Below are 21,180 nucleotides of genomic sequence, written 5' to 3' on the forward strand. Positions count from 1 at the left end.
TGTCACACACAGAGCCGCAGAGCGATCAGGGGGTTTGGGCGATGCCCCGTCACGCTGCTCCAGGGGCCAGGAGGCCTCGCGGCTCCGCTGATTTCGGTGCTGGGAGGCCTCACTGCTCTGCTGATCCTGGTGCTGGGAGGCTCCGCTGATCCTGGTGCCAGGAGTCCTCGCGGCTCCACTCATCCCATTGCCGGAAGGCATCGCTGCTCCTCTGATCCCGGTGCTGGGAGGCATATTACCCTTTTATTATATAGGATAGAGGCCTGGTGCACGGGTGGGGGCTGGCTGGTTTACCCTGAAGGGTGTCCTGGATTAGGGTGGGGGTCCCACTTGGGTGCCTGGTCAGCCCTGATGAGGAGATAATGGCTGTTGCAGCTGGTCACAGCCCGTTTAGGGTGGGGGTCCCCACTGGGGTGCCTGGCCAGCCTGAATGAGGGGATGAGGGCAATTTTCAGGCTGGCGGGTGACTGAAACTCCCAACCTCTCCTTTTTTTCTTTTTTTTTTAATTCTAGGATTTATTTACCTTCTATGGCTGTCACTGGAACTGAGAGCCGGCTTTAGCTCTGAGGCTCGGCTCCAGCTCTGACACCTCAGCTGCTGAAAGCAGGTATCTGGATTGTTTGGCTTCTATAATTGAAACACTGTTGCAACTCCAGCTCCGCCGGCTGGCTGAAAGCATGGAGTTTGTTTAGCCTCTATAATTGCAACATTGTTTCTTAGAGTGCAAGCTCAGAGCCCAGCAGCGGCAGGCAGGGAACCTTGGCTTCCTCCTTCACTGGAGCAAGCAAGCCTCCTGTTTGCTTCAGCAGCCTGGCTGCCGGTCGCCATCTTGGTTCGTAGTTAATTTGCATGTCGCCCTGATTAGCCAATGGGAAGCGTGACAGAAGTACGGTTAATTACCATGTTTGTCTATTATTAGATAGGATATGCATGCATGCATAAGCGACCGAATAACTGGTCACTATGACATGCACTGACCACCAGGGGCAGATGCTCAACATAGGAACTGTCCCCCATGGTGAGTGCACTCACACAGCAGAAGTGCCGCTCAGCTGACCAACCCATCCCGGTGGCTCACCAGCCCGGCGGCAGCCACTCACTCCCTCAGTAGTCCTGTAGGTCCAATCTCCAAAGAATAGGCCAGGCACTGATGGTCCAGTACTGCCAGCACGATCCCAATGGCACTGCTTGCCTTCTGGAAGTCAGCCTCAGGCAAGGTGGCTGCTTCCCATCCCTAGATGCTCCACAAGGAAGAAACAATATAAAAGCAGCCGCCAGGTGGCTCCCGACAACTGGCGAGAACATCAGTGGGAGGAATCTGGATCCTGGGCTGGCAAGGAAATTCCACTGCCTGCCCAGAGGGCCGATTGCATCCTGGCACTCCTCCTCCCTTAGGACAGGTACCACATGCAGGGCTCATGGCTGGCAAGTGCCCCTGTGGTAGCACAAGCCTCTCCAGATCAGGACTGTCAAGGTATGAGCCTGCCACAGGGCCAGGATGAGCAGGAGTAGGCAGGCAGGAGCAGTAGGCAGCATTGGATTGCCAGTTTGGGGCCAATTCCCGCAGGCCACACCAAGGGTCCCCACCCACGCACGAATTCGTGCCCTGGGCCTCTAGATATATTATGAAGAAGTGTTTTGTTCAGTACTCCAATGATTATTTTCCCCAAATTGTAATGGTCAGCATATGGTATGCTTATTGAAAAGCACAGCTGGTATAGTAAAGCATTCGGCCTTGTTCAAAAAGGGTCTACAGTTGCCTTGGACTTCTTAAAGATAAGCCTATAATCCCTGACAGTATTCTTCTCCCTCAGAGCAAGGCTGAATACACCAGACTTCAGGTGTGGCTGCCATATTGTCTTTCAATAGAGGCTGGCCAGGAAGATCAATGTGATTTTAGGGTGGGGATTGGGAACATAAGGTTTTAGTCATTTAGAGACCAAAATCAACTGCACGGACAACCAATCACTTATACCTATACTAGAGGCCCAGTCCCTTGGCCTGACCTGTACCCTCTCAAAATCAGTTTCAGCCTGACCCCCACAGACCAGGCCAAGGGACCCCAACATACACCAGGCCTCTAGTATGCCTATAAATCTTTGATCTCTTCCCACCCTCCCTCCTCCCCCCTTCCCTCTGAGATTCATCAGTCTGTTCCATGTTTCCATGCCTGTGGTTTCTGCTCCTGCATTGAGCATCTGCCCCCTGGTGGTCAGTGCGTGTCATAGCTACCGGCCAGTTGGCCAGTTGGCAGGTCACTTAGGCTTTTATATATATAAATAATGCAACTTCAATAAAAACTCTGAATACTGAAACTCAGATGAGATTCCCTAGTTGGCAAATATTTCATCTATAATGTCACACAGTGAAACAGAGAGAGTTAACCCGGCCTCCAGAGAGGGGACAATGAAAACTACATTTGTGGCGTTGGGGTCATGCCAAGCAGAGTCCAGGAAGGAAGATTCACTCTCCCATGAGGACGGTCCTTCCATTGCTCACAGCCAGAACCTGGTCAGTCATCAGCTGCTGAAGCTACGGAAACCTGTCTACCAGTGACTGGAGTGCAATCAACTCAGCGTAATCCCACTCCTGAGGCTTACTCATTGGAAGCTCTGATTGGCTACGACTGACATCATAGGACTCGCCTGGCTGTGATTGGTGGACCAGATCCTGTCCCAGGCCCCTGGCTCGGGACGGAAGATGGCGGCAATACAGGCAGACGCTTATATAGGTCATGTCCTGGAGCAAATGGAGTGAGCAGCTGAAACTAGTAACATCCACACCGAACTGGCAAAATTGCTCAGCTGGTCAGACGGTTTGCAGCCGGGAAGAGCAGAACTCCCCTGGAAAGCAGGTCCAAGAAACAGCAACCTCCTGAGCACCACACCCTCTGCTGAGGAACAGCAGCTGTACGTGAAACCTCGCCCCACCAGCCAGAAGAGCCACCACAGCTGTGAACAGCACCCACCAGTGGAGCTGCTGCCAACTGAAGAGCAGCTGCTACCGCAACCGCCCGAAGAGCAAGAACAGACCAAGGAGTCACTGCCACCAAGGGAGCAACCACTGAACGACTCAACGTCTAGATATGTCAGTGATATCAAACATGGGTAGACAAAGAAACTCCCAAAGGAAAGAGAAGGAGGACTCTCCAGAAAAGCAGCTAAGTAATACAGAGGCATGCAATATGACAGAAAAAGAATTCAGAATAAGGGTCCTAGAGTGCATAAACCAGATGGAGGAAAAAATTGACAACATCTGCAAGAAGCAAGAAGAAACAGATGAAAAAATCGATAATATATATAAGAAGCTAGAAGAAACAGATGAAAAAATCAACAACTTAAGTAAGACACAAGAAGAAATGAAGAGTGATATAGCTGCAATGAAAAACTCCATTGAAAGTATCAACAGTAGAATAGGACAAGCGGAGTACCAAATTAGTGAATTAGAAGACAAGGAAGCAAAACACACCCAAAATGTACTGCAATTGGAGAAAAAAATTAAAAGACAGGAGGAGAGCCTAAGGGAGCTTTGGGACAACATGAAACGAAACAACATACGAACAATAGGAGTACTAGAACAACAGAAGGATGAACAAGGATTAGAAAACCTATTAGAAGAAATAATATCAGAAAACTTCCCTGAGGTGGAGAAGAAAAAAGTCACACAAACACAGAGAGTCCCATAAAAGGTGAACCCGAAAAGACCCACACCAAGACACATCATAATTACCATGGCAAATGTTCAGGACAAAGAGAGAATCGTACAGGCTACAAGAGAGAGACAGAAAGTTACATCAAGGGCTCTCCCATTAGATTGTAAAATGATTTCTCAACAGAAACACATCAGGCCAGAAAAAAATGGACTGAAATTTACAAAGTGATGCAAAGCAAAGGATTGAATCCAAGAATACTCTATCCAGCAAGGCTATCATTCAAACTTGAAGGGGAAATAAGAAGATTCACAGACAAAAAAAGGCTAAGGGAGTTTATCACGACCAAGCCAGCAATGCAAGGAATGCTAAAGGGACTGGTATAAAAATAAGAAATAAAAAGCTCAGAAAAAAAACAGCCACACAAAAATAGAAATGGCTACAAACAAGTACCTTTCAATAATAACTTTAAACGTAAATGGACTAAATGGTCCAATCAAAAGACATCGAGTGGCTGAATGGATAAAAAAACATGACCCATACATCTGCTGACTACACGAAACCCACCTCATTAGAAGGGACTCACACAGACTGAACGTGAAAGCATGGAAAAATATCTTTCAGGCAAATGGAAAGGAAAAGAAAGCTGGGGTAGCAATACTTATATCGGACAAAATAGACCTCAAAGTGAAGGCCATAACAAGAGATAAGGAAGGCCACTTCATAATAATAAAGGGATCAATATAACAAGAAGATATAACTCTGGTAAACATATATGCAAGCAATGCAGGAGCACCCAAATTCATAAAAAAACTCCTGGAAGATATCAAAGGAGAGATCAACAACAATACAATCATAGTAGGGGACTTAATACACCACTGACAGCACTGGATAAGCCCTCTAGACAAACAATCAGCAAAGATACAGCAATCCTAAATGACTCACTAGATCAGATGGTCTTAATAGATATCTTCAGGACACTCCACCCCAAAGCCAGGGAATATACATTCTACTCAAATGCTCATAGGACATCTTCAAAAATAGACCATATATTGGGTCACAAGCAAAGTATCCCCAAATTCAAGAAGATTGAAATCATAAAAAGCATCTTCGCAGACCACGATGGCATATTAGAAATAAACTACAATAAAAACAACCCAAAATACTCAAACACCTGGAAGGTGAATAGCATGCTATTAAATATTGATTGGGTTACCAATGAGATCAAAGAAAAAATTAAAAACATCCTGGAAACTAATGACAATGAAAACACAACAACCCAAAACCTATGGGACACAATGAAAGCAGTCCTGAGAGGGAAGTTTATAGCTCAACAGGCCTATCTCAAAAAACAAGAAAACATGGTAGTAAATCATCTAACTCTACAACTCAAATAATTAGAAAGAGAGCAACAAGAAAACCCCAGAGTGAGCAGAAGGAAGGAGATAAGAAAGATTAGAGCAGAAATAAATAACATAGAGACCAAAAAAACAATACAGAAAATCAATGAAACCAAGAGCTGATTCTTTGAAAGGATAAACAAGATTGACAAACCTCTAGCCAGACTCACCAAGAAGCAAAGAGAGAGGACCCAAATAAACAAAATCAGAAACGATAGAGGCGAAATAACAACAGACCCCACAGAAATCCAAATGATCGTTAAAAAATACTATGGACAGCTCTACTCCAACAAACTAGACAACCTGGAGGAAATGGACATATTCCTAGAAAAATACAACATTCCAAAACTCGATCAGGAAGAATCTAAAAATCTCAACAGGCCAATAACTATGGAAGAAATTGAAGCAGTCATCAAAAAGCTTCCAGCAAACAAAAGCCCAGGACCAGACGGCTTCACAGGGGAGTTTTAACAAACATTCAAGGAAGAACTATAACCTATCCTCCTCAGACTACTACAAAAAATTCAAGAGGAAGGAACACTTCAAAGCTCATTCTATGAAGCCAGCATCACCCTAATACGAAAACCAGGTAAAGATAACACAATGAAAGAGAATTACAGGCCAATATCCCTCATGAACATAGATGCCAAAATCCTCAACAAAATCCTAGCAAATCGGATCCAGAAGTACATCAGAAAGATCATACACTATGACCAAGTATGATTTATCCCAGGGATGCAAGGATGGTACAATATCCGCAAATCAATAAACATGATACATCACATAAACAAATTGAAAGAAAAAAACCACACGGTCATATCAATTGATGAAGAAAAAGCATTTGACAAAATTCAACACCCATTTTTGATAAAAACCCTCAGCAAGGTGGAAGTAGAAGGATCATACCTCAACATAATAAAAGCCATATATGACAGGCCCACAGCCAACATCATACTCAATGGTCAAAAACTAACACCATTTCCCCTAAGAACAGGAACAAGGCAGGGATGCTCCCTCTCACCACTCTTGTTCAACATAGTACTGGAAGTGTTAGCCATTGCAATTCGGCACGAAGAAGAAATAAAAGGCATCCCAATTGGAAAAGAGGAAGTAAAACTTTTCTTATTTGAGACGACATGATATTATACATACAAAACCCTAGAGACCCCATCAAAAAGCTACTAGACTTAATACATGAATTTGGCAATGTAGCAGGATACAAAATTAACCTCAAGAAATATGAGGCATTTCTATACACCAATAGTGAACTTTCAGAAAGAGAGATTATAAAAGCAATCCCATTTAACATTGCACCAAAAAAATTAAGCTACCTAGGAATAAACTTAACTAAAGAGGTAAAAGACCTCTACTCAGAAACCTACAGGATGTTGAAAAAAGATATGGAAGACATAAACAGATGGAAGAACATACCATGTTCATGGATTGGTAGAATAAACATCATTAAAATGTCCATACTACCCAAAGCAATCTATAAATTCAACGCACTTCCCATTAAAATACCAATGGCATACTTCACAGATCTAGAACGAACTCTCCAAAAATTCATCTGGAATAAAAAAAGATCCTGAATAGCTGCAGCAATCCTGAAAAAGAACAAAGTAGGTGGGATCTCAATACCAGATATCAAGTTGTATTACAAAGCCACTGTTCTCAAAACTGCCTGGTACTGGCACAAGAATAGGCATATAGGTCAATGAAATAGAATAGAGAGCCCAGAAATCGGCCCGAACCAATACGCTCAATTAATATTTGACAAAGGAGGCAAGAACATACAATGGAGCCAAGATAGTCTCTTCAATAAATGGTGTTGGGGAAAATTGGACAGATATATGCAAGAAAATGAAACTAGACCACCAACTTACACCATACACAAAAATAAACTCAAAATGGATAAAGGACTTAAATGTACGACAGGAAACCATAAAAATTCTAGAAGAATCCAAAGGCAACAAAATCTCAGACACATGCCAAAGCAATTTCTTCACTGATACAGCTCCTAGGGCATTGGAAACTAAAGAGAAAATGAACAAATGGGACTACATCAAAATAAAAAGCTTCTGCACAGCAAAAGAAACCATCAACAAAACAAAGAGAAAACCCACTGTGTGGGAAAACATATTTGCCAATGTCATATCTGATAAGGGCCTAATCTCCAAAATTTATAGGGAACTCATACAACTTAACAAAAGGAATATAAACAAGCCAATCAAAAAATGGGCAAAGGACCTAAATAGACACCTTTCAAAAGAGGACATTCAGAAAGCCAAGAGACATATGAAAACATGCTCAAAGTCACTAATCATCCGAGAGATGCAAATCAAAACAACAATGACGTACCATCTCACACCTGTCAGACTGGCTATCATCAACAAATCAACAAACAACAAGTGCTGGAGAGGATGTGGAGAAAAAGGAACACTTGTGCACTGCTGGTGGGAATGCAGACTGGTGCAGCCACTATGGAAGACAGTATGGACTTTCCTCAAAAAACTGAAAATGGAACTCCCATTTGACCCAGTGATCCCACTTCTAGGACTATATCCCAAGAAACCAGAAACACCAGTCAGAAAGGATATATGCACCCCTATGTTCATAGCAGCACAATTCACCATAGCTAAGATCTGGATACAGCCTAAATGCCCATCAGTAGATGAATGGATTAGAAAACTGTGGTACATCTACACAATGGAATACTATGCTGCTCAAAAAAGGAAGGAACTCTTACCATTTGCAACGTCATGGATGGAACTGGAGACCATTATGCTAAGTGAAATAAGCCAGTCAATGAAGGAAAAATACCACATGATCTCACTCATTCATGGATAATAGAGACCATTATAAACTTATGAACAATAATAGATACAGAGGCAGAGCTGCCTCAAACAGATTGTCAAACTGCAGCGGGAAGGCCGGGGCGGGTTGGGGGGCAGGAGGTAGGGGGGTAAGAGATCAACTAAAGGACTTGTATGCATGCATATAAGCATAACCAATGGACATAAGACACTGGGGGATAGGGGAGGCAGGGGGACTGTCTAGGGCGGGGTGATAAAATGGACACATATGTAATACCCTTTGTAATACTTTAAGCAATAAATAAAAAAAATAAAAAATAAAAATAAAAAAAATAAGAAAACTACATTTGTAATATTCTGGTACTCTGCCCTCTACATCACTTCCTTTAGCTGACTTTAATCTGCATCCTTTTTCTGTAATAAATTTTAACTGTGAAATCTGTAAGTCTAACAAATTATCAAAACTAATGATGGTTTAGAAAACTTGTTAAATTTGCAGCTGATGTCAGAGGTAAAGGCAATCTTGTGTGAAAACAGTACCCTATAACTACATTTAACCTTAAACTCCGTGTGGCCTCATATACAAAATGTCTTAACAACTTACATAGGGAAGAAAATATAACTCTGGCTTTGAAAGCATCCATGCAGGCTTTGACATCAGCTTTTCATTTGAATGAGATTTGTATCTAAAGAAAATCATTATGTTGATACTGCTGTGGGCAGCCCAGAGATATTGAAAATTAATCACCCTCCCATACTTCTATATAAAAAATTCTAAGGAAAATAAAAAATTATAAAAATATGTAGTAATGAATTAGAGAAAAACTATTTGCCTACCATATATGCTTTTTATGTATTTTGTCCATGTCTTAGATCATTCCTTTTTGATCATTTACTTTTTAGTTATTGAATTTTTTTTTTTTGTTCTTTATATATTTCAGTCCTTCACTGGAAATATGATTTGTAAATATTACCTATGGGTCAGTAGCTTGTCTTTTGATTTGCTTAATTTTTTTTAAAAAAAGAATGCTTTTATTGATTTTAGAGAGAGAGGACGTGAGAGGGAGAGTAAGAAAAGTCCATGAGGAAACATCAATCAGCTGTCTCTTGCATGCCCTGATTGAGAATGGAACTGGTGACCTTTCGGAGCATTGGACAACACTCAATCAAAGCTTTATTTTCTTAACAGATCTTTTGCAAAGCAATTATTTTTAATTTTGATGAGCTATGACTTTCTCATATTTTAAAAAAGTGTAATGCTCTTTAGCATAATATGTACAAACACCTCAAGTCCAAATCCTAAAATAATTTTGCTTGCATTTTCTTCTAAGTTAGTTTATTTGACCTATTTAATATTCAGAAGTATATGAGAATACAAAATATGGAGTATAAAGTGTACATTTTGATTTCAAGTGTTAGGTTTAAATCTATACTTTATTTGCTTATGAACATTCAATTGTTCTAGTACTATTTCCTGAAGACAAAAAAAAAAACCAAACCCTATCTTCCACAAAATTGATTTGTCTTTGTAATTAGTTAGACATATATTAGCAAGTCTATTTCTGAATCCTCTAATTCTCTTTCACTAATCTACCCTCCATTCACTGGCCATTATTGCTGAGCTACTAAGTTTTCAAATCAAGTAAACCAATTCTTGCTACTTACTTTTTTGTATAAATTGGTTGTAGCTATCTAGTTATATTCTCTTTCCAAATAAATTATAAAATAATTTTACCTAAACCAACAAAACTCTAACTAGAATTTTGATAGGTTATTGCATATATATATCAATTTGAGCAGAATTAGCCTCTTTACTATGTTGAGTTTTCCAATCTATAAACACAGTATCTCTACTTAGGTCTTACAACTTCTTTCAGAGCTGTGTAATATTCACAGAATAAGTTCTCTATGTGTTTTATGTATTTCATCTTTTTAAAAGATTTATATAGAGTATATAAAATGTTGGTATGTATACATTCATCGCTAGTATAAAAGAAGTGCAATTAATTTTCGTACATTGACCTGGTATGCTACAATCCTGGTAAACTTAAGGTTGTAGTAGGTACCTTAGGAATTTCTATGTATATAGGTTGTCCCAAAATTCACGCAATATTTGAATGTTGAGTTAGCATTAACAACAACAATAAAAATAAATAGAAGCCTAATTTTACTTGGCTTATTGAATCAGATTCTAGTATCTGTTGCCCTTTGATTTCAATCCCTTCAATTTGATAATCATTACCAAGTACCAATTATGGCCCAGGAGCAGGGACAATGAACACCAATTAAGACCACAGCTTTGCGTATCTGTCAGCAAAGCAGTGGAGGCCATTTACCCGATGTGCCATTCCATACCTAACGCTATACTGTATACTTTATGAATAAAAATTTACAATTTTTAATTATAAACCTGTGTTTTCTATCAAAATTACTGCTTGCATGAATTTTGGGACACCCTAGAGATAATTATGCCATCTGTAGAGGAAAAAAGTTTCTCTTTCCAATTTGGAAAGACGACCTTTTCCTGCCTACGGCAGAAGTTCTAATGGGTAAAGAAGATATTCTTGCCTTTTTCGTGAACTAAAAGCATTCATTCTTCCATCAGTTGATGTTAGGTGAAGATTTGCTTATCAAGGTGAAAAAATTCACTTGGATTCCTAATTATCACAGTGGGTTTCCCCATTAATTTATATAAATATGCATTATTTCCTTAGCCTGTCTATAGGAGAACAAAAATGAATGATGTAAAAATACTAAATGTGTAACAGAAAGGCTGACTACATTTAAAAACTGATCTACTTGAACCCCTGTATTCCCCTACCCCCATGGACTAAAGAATGTGCAGAGGTTTCAAATTAATCACAGACTTCTGGGGGAAGGTACCCATAGTGTTCTATCATGGAGTAAGAGCCATGGGTATGTGGTCTTCCTGGTCCTCTTAATTATCCTTACATTTTTTTCTGAATACATACGTTTTAGAGGGATGTACAACACATGGTCTGTGATTTGGAAGGAGTGGGGGATCCATTTTGTCTCATTGCCTCCCAGGATTGCATCTCTGTAATTAAATTTCCTATTAAGACCCTTTAAACCAAAAAGCTGAATTTATCTGCATCATTCCTTGGCTTCTCGGCATCATTGACATTTGGATGCTACTTTGCATTTTATATTCCACTAAAGGCCCGATGCATAAAATTCATGCACAGGGGGTCCCTCAGACCGGCCTGCATCCTCTTGCAATCCAGGACCCCTCGGGGGATGTCGGGCCTATACTGGCAGTCTGATGTCCCTCTCGCAATACAGGACACAGCATGCACCAGTGCCATGCTTTTCATCTTGCTGTTTTATGGGCAGCCACTTTTTTTTTTTGCCCTGATTTTTAAAAAGTAGTACATAACATAATTCTTCTGAGGCAGTAGTACCATTTTCCCCATTTTTATGGATGGAAAAACTGAAGCAGAGAGAAGTTAAGTAATTGGCTTTGTCACACAGTTATAAGTGTCAGAATCAGGGCTGACCACAAAATGTGCAAGCCAGAGTCCATGCATGTCATCATTACACCATCCTGTTTTTTCAGTGTTGGTGTAGCCTTACCAGGTTTTAATTTTTAAATCTAAGAGACTGTTCCCAATATATAGGATGGGTCCCTAGGCCTGGCCTACAATCAGGGCCATCTGTGGGACGACTGGCGGGTGGGGTGAGTGTGTGGACCCCACTGGCACCCGCCTTGGCTGGCAGCCTGGCGCTGGCTGCTGGCCAGCCCCACCCTCCCATCGCCATCACTGGTCACCTCCCTCTGGAGATGGGGTGGGGGTGGGGACGGAGTGCAGAAGTTCAACGCAGGAGCTGCCTCTGAGCATCTGCGACATAGCCACCGACACAGCAACCAGCCATTCCACTGCTTGGTCAATTTGAATATAAGGGTTTTATTATATAGGATTTGATATTGTCAGGGTACATGCATACAGAACCCTTTCATGAAACACTAAATTAGTCTTACCAGCCTTGTTGTATCCCTATAATAAATCCCCATTTGTTCAATATATATATACATATATATATATATATATATATATATATATATATACACACACATATATATACATATATATATATATATATCTTTTAGACATTGTTAAATTCTATTTGCTAACATTTTGTAAGACATATTCATTAAAGATACTAGGCTCTAGTTTCTATTTTTTTTTTCAAATGTTTGCTTTTGCTATTAAGGTTATACTTACTTTAGAAGATGAGCTGTTAACCGCTCTCTCCTTTTCTATTGTGTCCAATCCATGTTAATTCTTAATGTTTATTAGTGTCTCTATTGAAACCATCTGGGATTAGAGATTTCTTTATCCAAAGTTTTTAAAAGACAAATTCAATTTCTTTAATAGCTGCAGGGCTAATTATGTAATTCATTCTGGGTTAGTTGCGGTAGTTAGTATTTTTGGAGGAAATAGTGCATTTATCTATGCTATTTACGTGTGTAGAATTCCCTATATTCCATTTAATACTGACTGGGTATATGCTACCTTTCCAATTCCTGTGAGTCTATAATAATTTCAAATTAGAAATGAAAAAATGTAGAGCAGAGTTGTTGGAAAATGAAAAGAATATTATATATGCAAAGATTTATAAATTTAGGTATAAGATACTTAAAATAAAAAATTACTATGCATCACCATATGAATATATAAATTGTAATTTTAGTTTTTAAGCCATTAAAATTTATAGAAAATAAAGTAGCTGAAAATGTTTTAGATATGCTTTCCTGGGAGTAAAATTGTGATCATTTCAAATAAATTAGATTGCTTTGGGGAAGGGGGTGGGGGAAGCACAAAACTGTATTATCAGAATGGGAACTGTCATGTAAAAAGAAGAATTTGCAGAAGAATATCTAGCATCTTGAAAAACTAATGGAAATGCCAACCTAATGCATAGAAGGCAGCACTTAAAAATAAACAAACACAAGACACTGTGTATTCAGTCACCATTTTCAAAAATTGTATGTTCATATGCTCATGCTTTAAACTTTTCTTGGGTAATCTAAACACCCACATACGTCACTTAGTGTATGTCAGTGTCCTCTTATCAAGAGTCAAGATATGCAATGACATTCCAAAATCCAAAGTGTTAAAAAAGAATTTAAGAATGTCTTTACTCTTTTCCTAAGAAACAAGAAACAGCAATGTTGCAAACAAAAGAAAACTACCAAATATAATGATTTCACTCTGATATACGGTCATTCTTTAGAGCAATGGTTCTCAACCTGTGGGTCGCGACCCTGTTGACGGTCGAATGAGCCTTTCACAGGGGTCGCCTAAGACCATCCTCCATATCAGACATTTACATTACGATTCATAACAGTAGCAACGAAAATAATTTTATGGTTGGGTCACAACATGAGGAACTGTATTTAAAGGGCTAGAAGGTTGAGAACCACTGCTTTAGAGAATTTGTACATCTGTATTTCAGCTTAGGTTTAAACAATTGGCATATAAACTAATCTTTATTATACATATAATAATATAAATACTTATAAAATCTATTAAGCAACTATTGTAAATTAAACTTCTTAGCTAGAAAATGTTTTTCAACGTTTTGGCAAAGAGGCAAGCCCAAGTTTAAAATCTCTATTAAATAGTTCAATAAGCACAAGACAAAAAAAACTGTTTAGCATAAAAATAATCACCTAATTTGAAGTTTCCTTTGGTCCCTGGAATGTCTGTAGGAAACCCATCAGGTGTACTACTTCCATGTTTACCCAAGGAAAGTTTATAGCATTCTGGCCGAGGACAACTTGCATTATCAAGTTTATAAATCTAAAAGTTGCCATGAAACGACTGGTTTTATCATCTGCATCCTTGACAATTGAAGTAAAATATTTTCTCCTTCCATAGTATATTATGTACGTTGGCATTAGCATACCCAAGTTTGATTGCAATATTTCTTTCCAATTCATTTTTAAATCTGACAGTGTGAACTCCAGAAATAGATTTGACAACTGTAGATTTTCCATGAGCAACATGACCAATTGTACCTACAAAGAACAACAAATGCATACAATTACATCAAGTATTTCCATATAGTTAGAAAAAAAACCAAGATATAGCACACTAAATATTGCAACTGTCACCAGGTTATTGTTTAGTAGACTGGATTGTTCCCAAATATCTAAGCTATGTCACAAGCCTGTTTGCTTACAGGAACTAAAGCAAACTGCTAATGATTAACCACAGCAACTGCAGACAGCTCAAGCAAAGAGAGACCAGCTTGCTTGGAATTGCACCATCCTCCAATCCCCACCTCTAGAGAACTTGTCTACATTAACATACTAAAAATCATACCCAGGCAAAGAAATGTGCATTGCTAGCCACAATTTGTACTTTGTGCCAAGGTGCTGGCAAGAGTGTGTATACCCCAACACTTCCATGAAGTGGCTGTCTCTTTATAAGAACTTCCCACCTGTCAATCCCATTTACACAACTAGCAGCTTTAAAATTTTCCCAAACTCTAACCAAGGACACAATGTGCTTTTAGAGCATGAGATCACCTTTTCCCATTTGTTGAACGAAGAATAAAGTTTCTGCTCTGTTTTGGTTTTGTTCTATGAGCACAAATGGCACTGGGCAAAAGGACCTTATTTTGGGACCCCAACATGGAAGGGTGAGTAACAATTTACAACCTATAATGACGTCATTTTTCCCTGTCACATACCCTTTTCTATGCAAAGTCTTTCTGAAACACAACTCAGATAACTCTGCCATGTACATGATTACCTTATAAAAAAACATAAATTCTATGTCACCTCCAAGCTAGTAGGTCACCCCAAACTCAACTTAAAAAGTTACTAAAATTTCCATGAATTACACTGGTAAACCTATGTTCCACGGATTGGGCCTTCAGACAGCCACCTGCAACACCAATGAATAAAGACAAAAGAAAACTGACTCAAAAGGTTGAGATGAAAAACAACCCGTTGCCGTAACAGGTTAGGCTCAGTGGAAAGAGCGTCAGCCTGCAGACTGAAGGGTCCCAGGTTCGATTCTGGTCAAGGGAAAGTACCTTGGTTGCAGGCACATCCCCAGTAGGAGGTGTGCAGGAGGCATCTGATCGATGTTTCTCTCATCGATGTTTCTAACTATCCCTCTCCCTTCCTCTCTGTAAAAAATCAATAAAATATATTTAAGAAAAGACAAAAAACCTGTTACTGTGCATATGCCAACTTGATGCTGGATTCCATATGCTATAACAAAATTTTCACCATGAATATGCATAAGCTTTCTAAGAACAAAAGCTCCCAAGATCTGGTTCCTTGCTCACCAAGAAATGAACCAAAGTTCATTTAGGTAACATGTTATTCAACTTGCTGTTAACCTCAAAAAAATCACATTCCCATGAATAAATACTAACTGAAAAATACAAAACATTTTGTACACTAAGAAACCTTCCAGTATTTTGAGGTAAATATGTACATAAATCTGACACAAAAAAAGAAAAAGGAAATCCATGAAAATGATGAAATAATGTCAGTTTAATTACAGTTAACAAAATACTTTAACAGTAGTAAATATGATTTACTATTACAATTTTTTTAACTTAGGTTCTATTGTTTGTAGAAACCTTAAAATAATGTCTAAAGTTTACATTCAATTAACTAACTTCTTTTCCAAATTACAAAGGTGCCTATTAAGAAAAGCACTTAGTTAATACAAGTTGATGTATCAAATAAGAGTTTTACAATCCCTGCTCTTAGGATAATTCTGTGCATGCACACCTGAAACTAAAACAAAATATTGAATATGAACTGTAGTAATGAAAAATAAAATAAAAAATATAATCTTGTGCAACACCTCATCCTTAAACTTCTGCTACATGTGCACACAGCATACTGCCTTTTCATATATCTGTGCCTTTGCATCACGCATACTTCCATAAGAAAAGAATGGAACACAATGTGTTTCCAAAAAAAAATCTAGCAGGTGCTCATCAATGCTCAAATCTATTTGTTATACGTGTCCTCCTATAATTCTGTATATGGCACAAGAGATTAAAATTCATTGTTGGAGAGTAGCCAAGTCAGGCTTCCAAAACAATAATACTACTGTATGCAATCATTTGTTCTTACCTATGTTAATTGTGGCTTGTCTGCTGATAACTTCCTTTGAGAGTGGAGTCAACTTGGTAGCATCCTGCAATAAAATGTTTTATATTAAAGCGCAGGCAGAAGAAACCAGGACTCTGATTTCAGGTTTAGTATATACATCTCGTCACCATGTATTCAGCTCTTCAGTTTTTACAAAAATGCATGTTTTGCGTATAAGCAGTGTTTATTCCAGAGACAATCACTGGACTAATCAGTCCTAAATGGCCCTTTACATTTGCAAAAGATACGATTACTACCGCTTCTATTCACTGTAGGAGATCTGGAAGGTGTAGGCCCGAAATTTCAGAATTAGCACGAGGAGAGTGTAAAATATTCCCTCCACAGATTTTCAAAAATGCAAACCTTAATATGTTTAACTGATGCTAAGCACATTTAACACCATAACTTTCCTGCAAATCCTCGAGGAGCTCCAGAACCTACGATCTCAAACCCAACGCCAAACTCGCAGACAGCACTATAATGCCTCGTCTCAGAGCCCTCCCCAAACCTCTCCCCTCACCCCCAGAGGCCCCGAGTACACCCCGCCTTTCCCCAGAACAAAAACTTACCAAGTTGGTGAGATCCTGACGAGAAAGATGGGGCTGCCGCAGAGTCAGACTAGCTTCACCCCCCGCCATCTTGCCCAGAGAGGAAGGGAGTCTCCCTGGATGCTGCCTGACTGTTCGCAGGTCCCCCTAGTGCAGAGAGAAGTGGAAGGCAAAAAAACGAAAGGAAGATGAACCGAACCGCAGAGCCTCACTGCTTGAACTTCTTTGGCTTGGGTTTGTTTAGTACTTGCCGGATGGCTTACTACAAAATAGGAGACAAAGTTTCGGAATCTGTTGCCACAGACATGTTGCTTATTTGTAGAGGCAATATAAGGGCAGCTCCACAAAAGGCACCTTACTAGGGGGTGACGTTAACTGTCCTGTCGCGTGCGTACGTGCGTACGTGCGAGCGTGCGAGCGTGCGTGCGTGCGTGCGTCCAAGCGTCCAAGCGTCCAAGCGTCCAAGCGTCCAAGCGTCCAAGCGTCCAAGCGTCCAAGCGTCCAAGCGTCCAAGCGGTTTTTCTTCTCTGAGGGGGTGGCAGGAGCCTGGGAGTCTTATCTGGAGTTTTTAGAGCAAAATGAAGAGGGAATGTTCTTAACTGATTTCCATAACTTCATTATCCAGAGTTCTTAATTTTTGAATGGTAGATTGTGCTAGGCTTGCATGGGAGTCATACGGGGTTATTCTCTGGCCCTCTAAGGACTCTACCACATAAATAGTGACATTCTAGGAAAGGAAATGCCATCAGGGTAGAGTCTGAACCACATAACCAAAGATATGAAAGCTCAGAGAGTCTAAACCACATGATCAGCAATATACTTAGGGGAGGAAAGATCACCCTAGGGTAAGGTTCCAACCTACAAAACTTTTTTTCCCATTGCTAGGCATCCAGGGCTTTCTGCCTTGGTAACCTTCTGTACATGGCCTATTATTTCTTCCTGCTCCTGTTTACCTGTCTTCTGTATATTTCCCCTTTCAAGGTTTCTTGACTCCGATTCTTTAAGAGAAAAGGGAATAGGTATTCTGTAGCTGTTTCCTGCTGAAGAGGGACAAAGTTTTCTTTCAGATTAAGTGATCCTTACTTTCTGTCAGGGGGACTATGGGGCCTGGGCAAAGAAGAAAATTGCAATGGTATCTAGAGTAACAGCGATTCCTGGAGGGCTTGTAATCTGATGGAGACAACTTGTGTTATAACTCTTAATATAATTGGGGCAAAAGCTAGAATGACAATTATGACAAATGGTCTAATAAAAGGGAATTTTAAGGTAAGTTTACCAGTGGCCCCCAGACTGGTTGGCCTAAACCAGTGGTCGGCAAACTCATTAGTCAACAGAGCCAAATATCAACAGTACAACGATTGAAATTTCTTTTGAGAGCCAACTTTTTAAAACTTGAACTATGTAGGTGGGTACATTGTTATTAATTAGGGTACTCCTAAGCTGGCCTTTGCTAAAAACATCCTCAGTCTGATCGAGGTACGTTCGCTGAGGTCGACCCCTTCCAACTCTCCCATCCACACTCGTCTTGTGTACTTGTTTCATCCATCTCCTTTCGTTCATCCTCTCTATATGTCCAAACCATCTCAACATACCTTTCTCAGTCCTCGACACTACATCTTCTTTCACTCCACAACTTTCCCTAAAATTAACATAATAAACTTTACTTAAAGTTTTAAGTCTTAGTTAAACTATAGGTATGTTGAATAAGACTTGATGTCATACTTAATAACGATATTATTTATTGATAAAATTAAATTCCTTACAATTTACCTTACAGTATCCATAAAATTAAATCATGACAATGATTGACAAACACTAATGTGAACAAGGGCCTTGCATCTCCTTGGAAAGTTTGGGTAAGTCAGGGTTGTATGTTGTTTTTAATTTTAGGCACGATTCCAGGTTCTCATCAATAAGACGACTTCTCAATTTACTCTTGACAAGGTTCATGCTTGAAAATGATTGTTCACATAAATATGTAGACCTGAATAAGGAAAGAACAGCAAACTCTAGTTTTTTCAGTTGATTCTATGAGTCAGGAATACTTTTCCAGGTGTTAAAAATTAACATATCTTCCTTCTCCAGGTCTTTCAAAGCAGACCACTTGTGCTGTGAACTAAGTTCACATTTGTTTTTCTCCAATATTTCTATATCAGCACAAAGACGTTCAAATTTTGAACTCTACAGTTCTTTGTTTTTTAAATCCAGCAATTGCATTTCAAAGGTGCCAATGCCAATATTAAAGGGAGAAAAATTTAATTCTGTTACAGTAGCATTGAGAGGTTTTTCAACAAAGGCTAATGTCACTTTGCTGTTTCTGAATTCCTGAAACCTGTTAAGAAAAGCTCCCCTCATATTTAAAAGTGTTGTTTTGAAATAGCAAATATCAATATCAGAATTATTTTCTTGGCGATGTTTCAACAGGCTTGGAAAGTGAATCAGTTTCTCTTTTAAAATCTTGAGCAAAAAGAGATAATTTGTTTTCGAATGAAATAACTTCTTCTGACATCGAAAAAATTGTGTTTCCTTTCCCCTGTAGTTTATGATTAAGCTGATTTAGATGAGACGTAATGTCTACCATGAAATAAAATTTTTGGATCCACTGATCCCAGGCTGAAAACCAACTTCTGCACATGGGCCATGAAGTTTCAATCGAACTGTATGTGCACGCCCGAACGTGGTATTTTGTGGAAGAGCCACACTCAAGGGGCCAAAGAGCCGCATGTGGCTTGAGAGCCGTGGTTTGCCAACCACTGGCCTAAACTTTGGATGTTGTTTGCCCCAACAAATAACCTATCTGGTGATGTCATCAAGTGGCCAGATAAAGTCTGTATGGTTTACACAGTCACTAAGATTATTTAAATTTGACTGTAATCTGTTATTGTTATTGTAAATCTCAGAAAAAAAGTTTTAGTTCTCAATGATTCCCAGTCAAAGGATTGGAGAAAAATGAAACATTAATTTGGAGGGTTGTAACCAAATATTTAAGAAAACTAGAAAAAGTCAGGATTCAGTTTAGTTTATAGGTAAGAAACAATATCCACAACTGTGTATTGTGGATTCTATTGAAGCACAATATTCCCCTAAAATCACCCTCAGTTTTATCAAAGAGCCAAATTAAGGCCACTTTATCTACTTCATTATGTCTAGTTTTAATTTGGCCTGATTATTTGGATAAACACAAGAATAGTAATTGATCATAGGCTCTTTTAAAACTGCTTTGCTGGAAAAGGACTTGTACACGTGCATATTAGCATAACCAATGGACACAGACACTGGGGTGGTGGGGGCTCACCCAGGGTGGGAATGGCAGGGGGGCGGGGCAGGGGGGGTGTCTGTTGAGGAAAAAGCAGACATATATAAAACTTCAGACAATAAAAAATATTAAAAAAACAACTGTTTTGCTGGAATCAATCTCAATCAGATTGAGCTGTAATTAACTTCTAAGGGAACAGAAGTCAAGGCACACAGTTCCCATCAGAGTTTGCCTGCAATACCTATAGGTTTGGGTGAATTCCTAAAGTTCTACCCCGCCCTCCTCCCCTAAATGTCTGCAGGTTCTTTCTTTGCCTTACAGAAGCAAGCTTTGTTTCTTACCTGGAAAGACTGCCATGAACCATATGAATAAGCAAGGTACCAAGCACTGTTTCTACGGGACTTTTACTAGCTTCCAAAGGGAATCTTAATTTCTTAGAGCTGATGACATCCAGAGTCTGGGCATGTCTCTGTCAGTCATGACATTCCAATTAAAGTCTTAGTTAATAAAACCAATTTCCAATTGTGTCCTTTTATAAAGAGATAAGATTCTTGTTAGATTCATACAAACAAACATTTCCATGGAAATACTAGTGCTCACTAACAGTTTCCAAATTCTGGAGGGGTAAAGTAGGGATAAAAATATAAATGCTATAATATTGATTACAAATGTATACTTTATTAAATTGCTTTAGAAAAAAAGTTTTCTTATATTTGGAAAGCAAAAGGAAAATCCTTGTCTTTTAACAAAGTTATAAATAACTAGAATCTAATTCTGTATTACCTTACTTTTGATAAATTAATTTAGTTAATTAAATTGATTATTCAGCCTAATTGTATAACTTCTGTTATAGACATCTCTTACAGATACCAGAGAGGTATTGTCAGACAGCTTCCTAAGTCTTAAGGAGATAGCTGTCCTTTCCTTCTTTCTTACCTTCTCGTATGACTGAATTCAAATAAGTGACCCCAGATGATTGTGTTGTGATAAAGCCAGTTTACTAAAAAATTAAAGCAAACAAATTTATTAAAGAAGCAAAATAAGCAAATGTAATGAGCTATATCTGAGCTGGGGCTCAGATGGGCTTTCCCAACTAGATTGGAAAAATGAGTCTGATGGGGAGTCAGGGTGTTATAAATCCTTCTGTCTAAAGGTTTCAAAATTTCTTGCCAAATATTTTGGTACACATTAATGTTCAAGATCCCCTTTTTATTTTGTTATGGCCTTCCCAGAATTCATGAGAAGCACCTGGCAATTTTATCTTGTCAAGCCCCAAGACTGCTGGCTTCTTTGTTTAGGGAGAGAAATAAAACTGCCTGTAAGGACAGAAAAGGGCCTCTCCTTTTCTTTGCTATGGTCTTCCA

The 21,180-nt window shown here is 39.2% G+C and overlaps 1 protein-coding gene across 1 annotated transcript in view; it reads right to left on the bottom strand.

The window, feature by feature from the left end:
• The window catches only part of LOC308512209 (eukaryotic translation initiation factor 2 subunit 3-like), a 71,934-nt gene extending 54,992 nt beyond the window's left edge, over positions 1 to 16,942 (bottom strand). Inside the window, exons 1-4 of the mRNA XM_081082007.1 lie at positions 16,582 to 16,942; positions 15,995 to 16,058; positions 13,779 to 13,906; positions 13,559 to 13,688 (exon numbers count right to left, since the gene is read on the bottom strand). Of these exons, the coding sequence (XP_080938133.1) occupies positions 13,559 to 13,688; positions 13,779 to 13,906; positions 15,995 to 16,058; positions 16,582 to 16,650 (391 nt within the window). The 5' untranslated portion in view covers positions 16,651 to 16,942. The remainder of the gene's footprint in view (positions 1 to 13,558; positions 13,689 to 13,778; positions 13,907 to 15,994; positions 16,059 to 16,581) is intronic.
• Between the last annotated feature and the right edge of the window lie 4,238 nt (positions 16,943 to 21,180).

The sequence above is a fragment of the Myotis nattereri genome, assembly GCF_964212035.1.
Source record: "Myotis nattereri genome assembly, chromosome: Y".
NCBI classification, from domain to species: domain Eukaryota; kingdom Metazoa; phylum Chordata; class Mammalia; order Chiroptera; family Vespertilionidae; genus Myotis; species Myotis nattereri.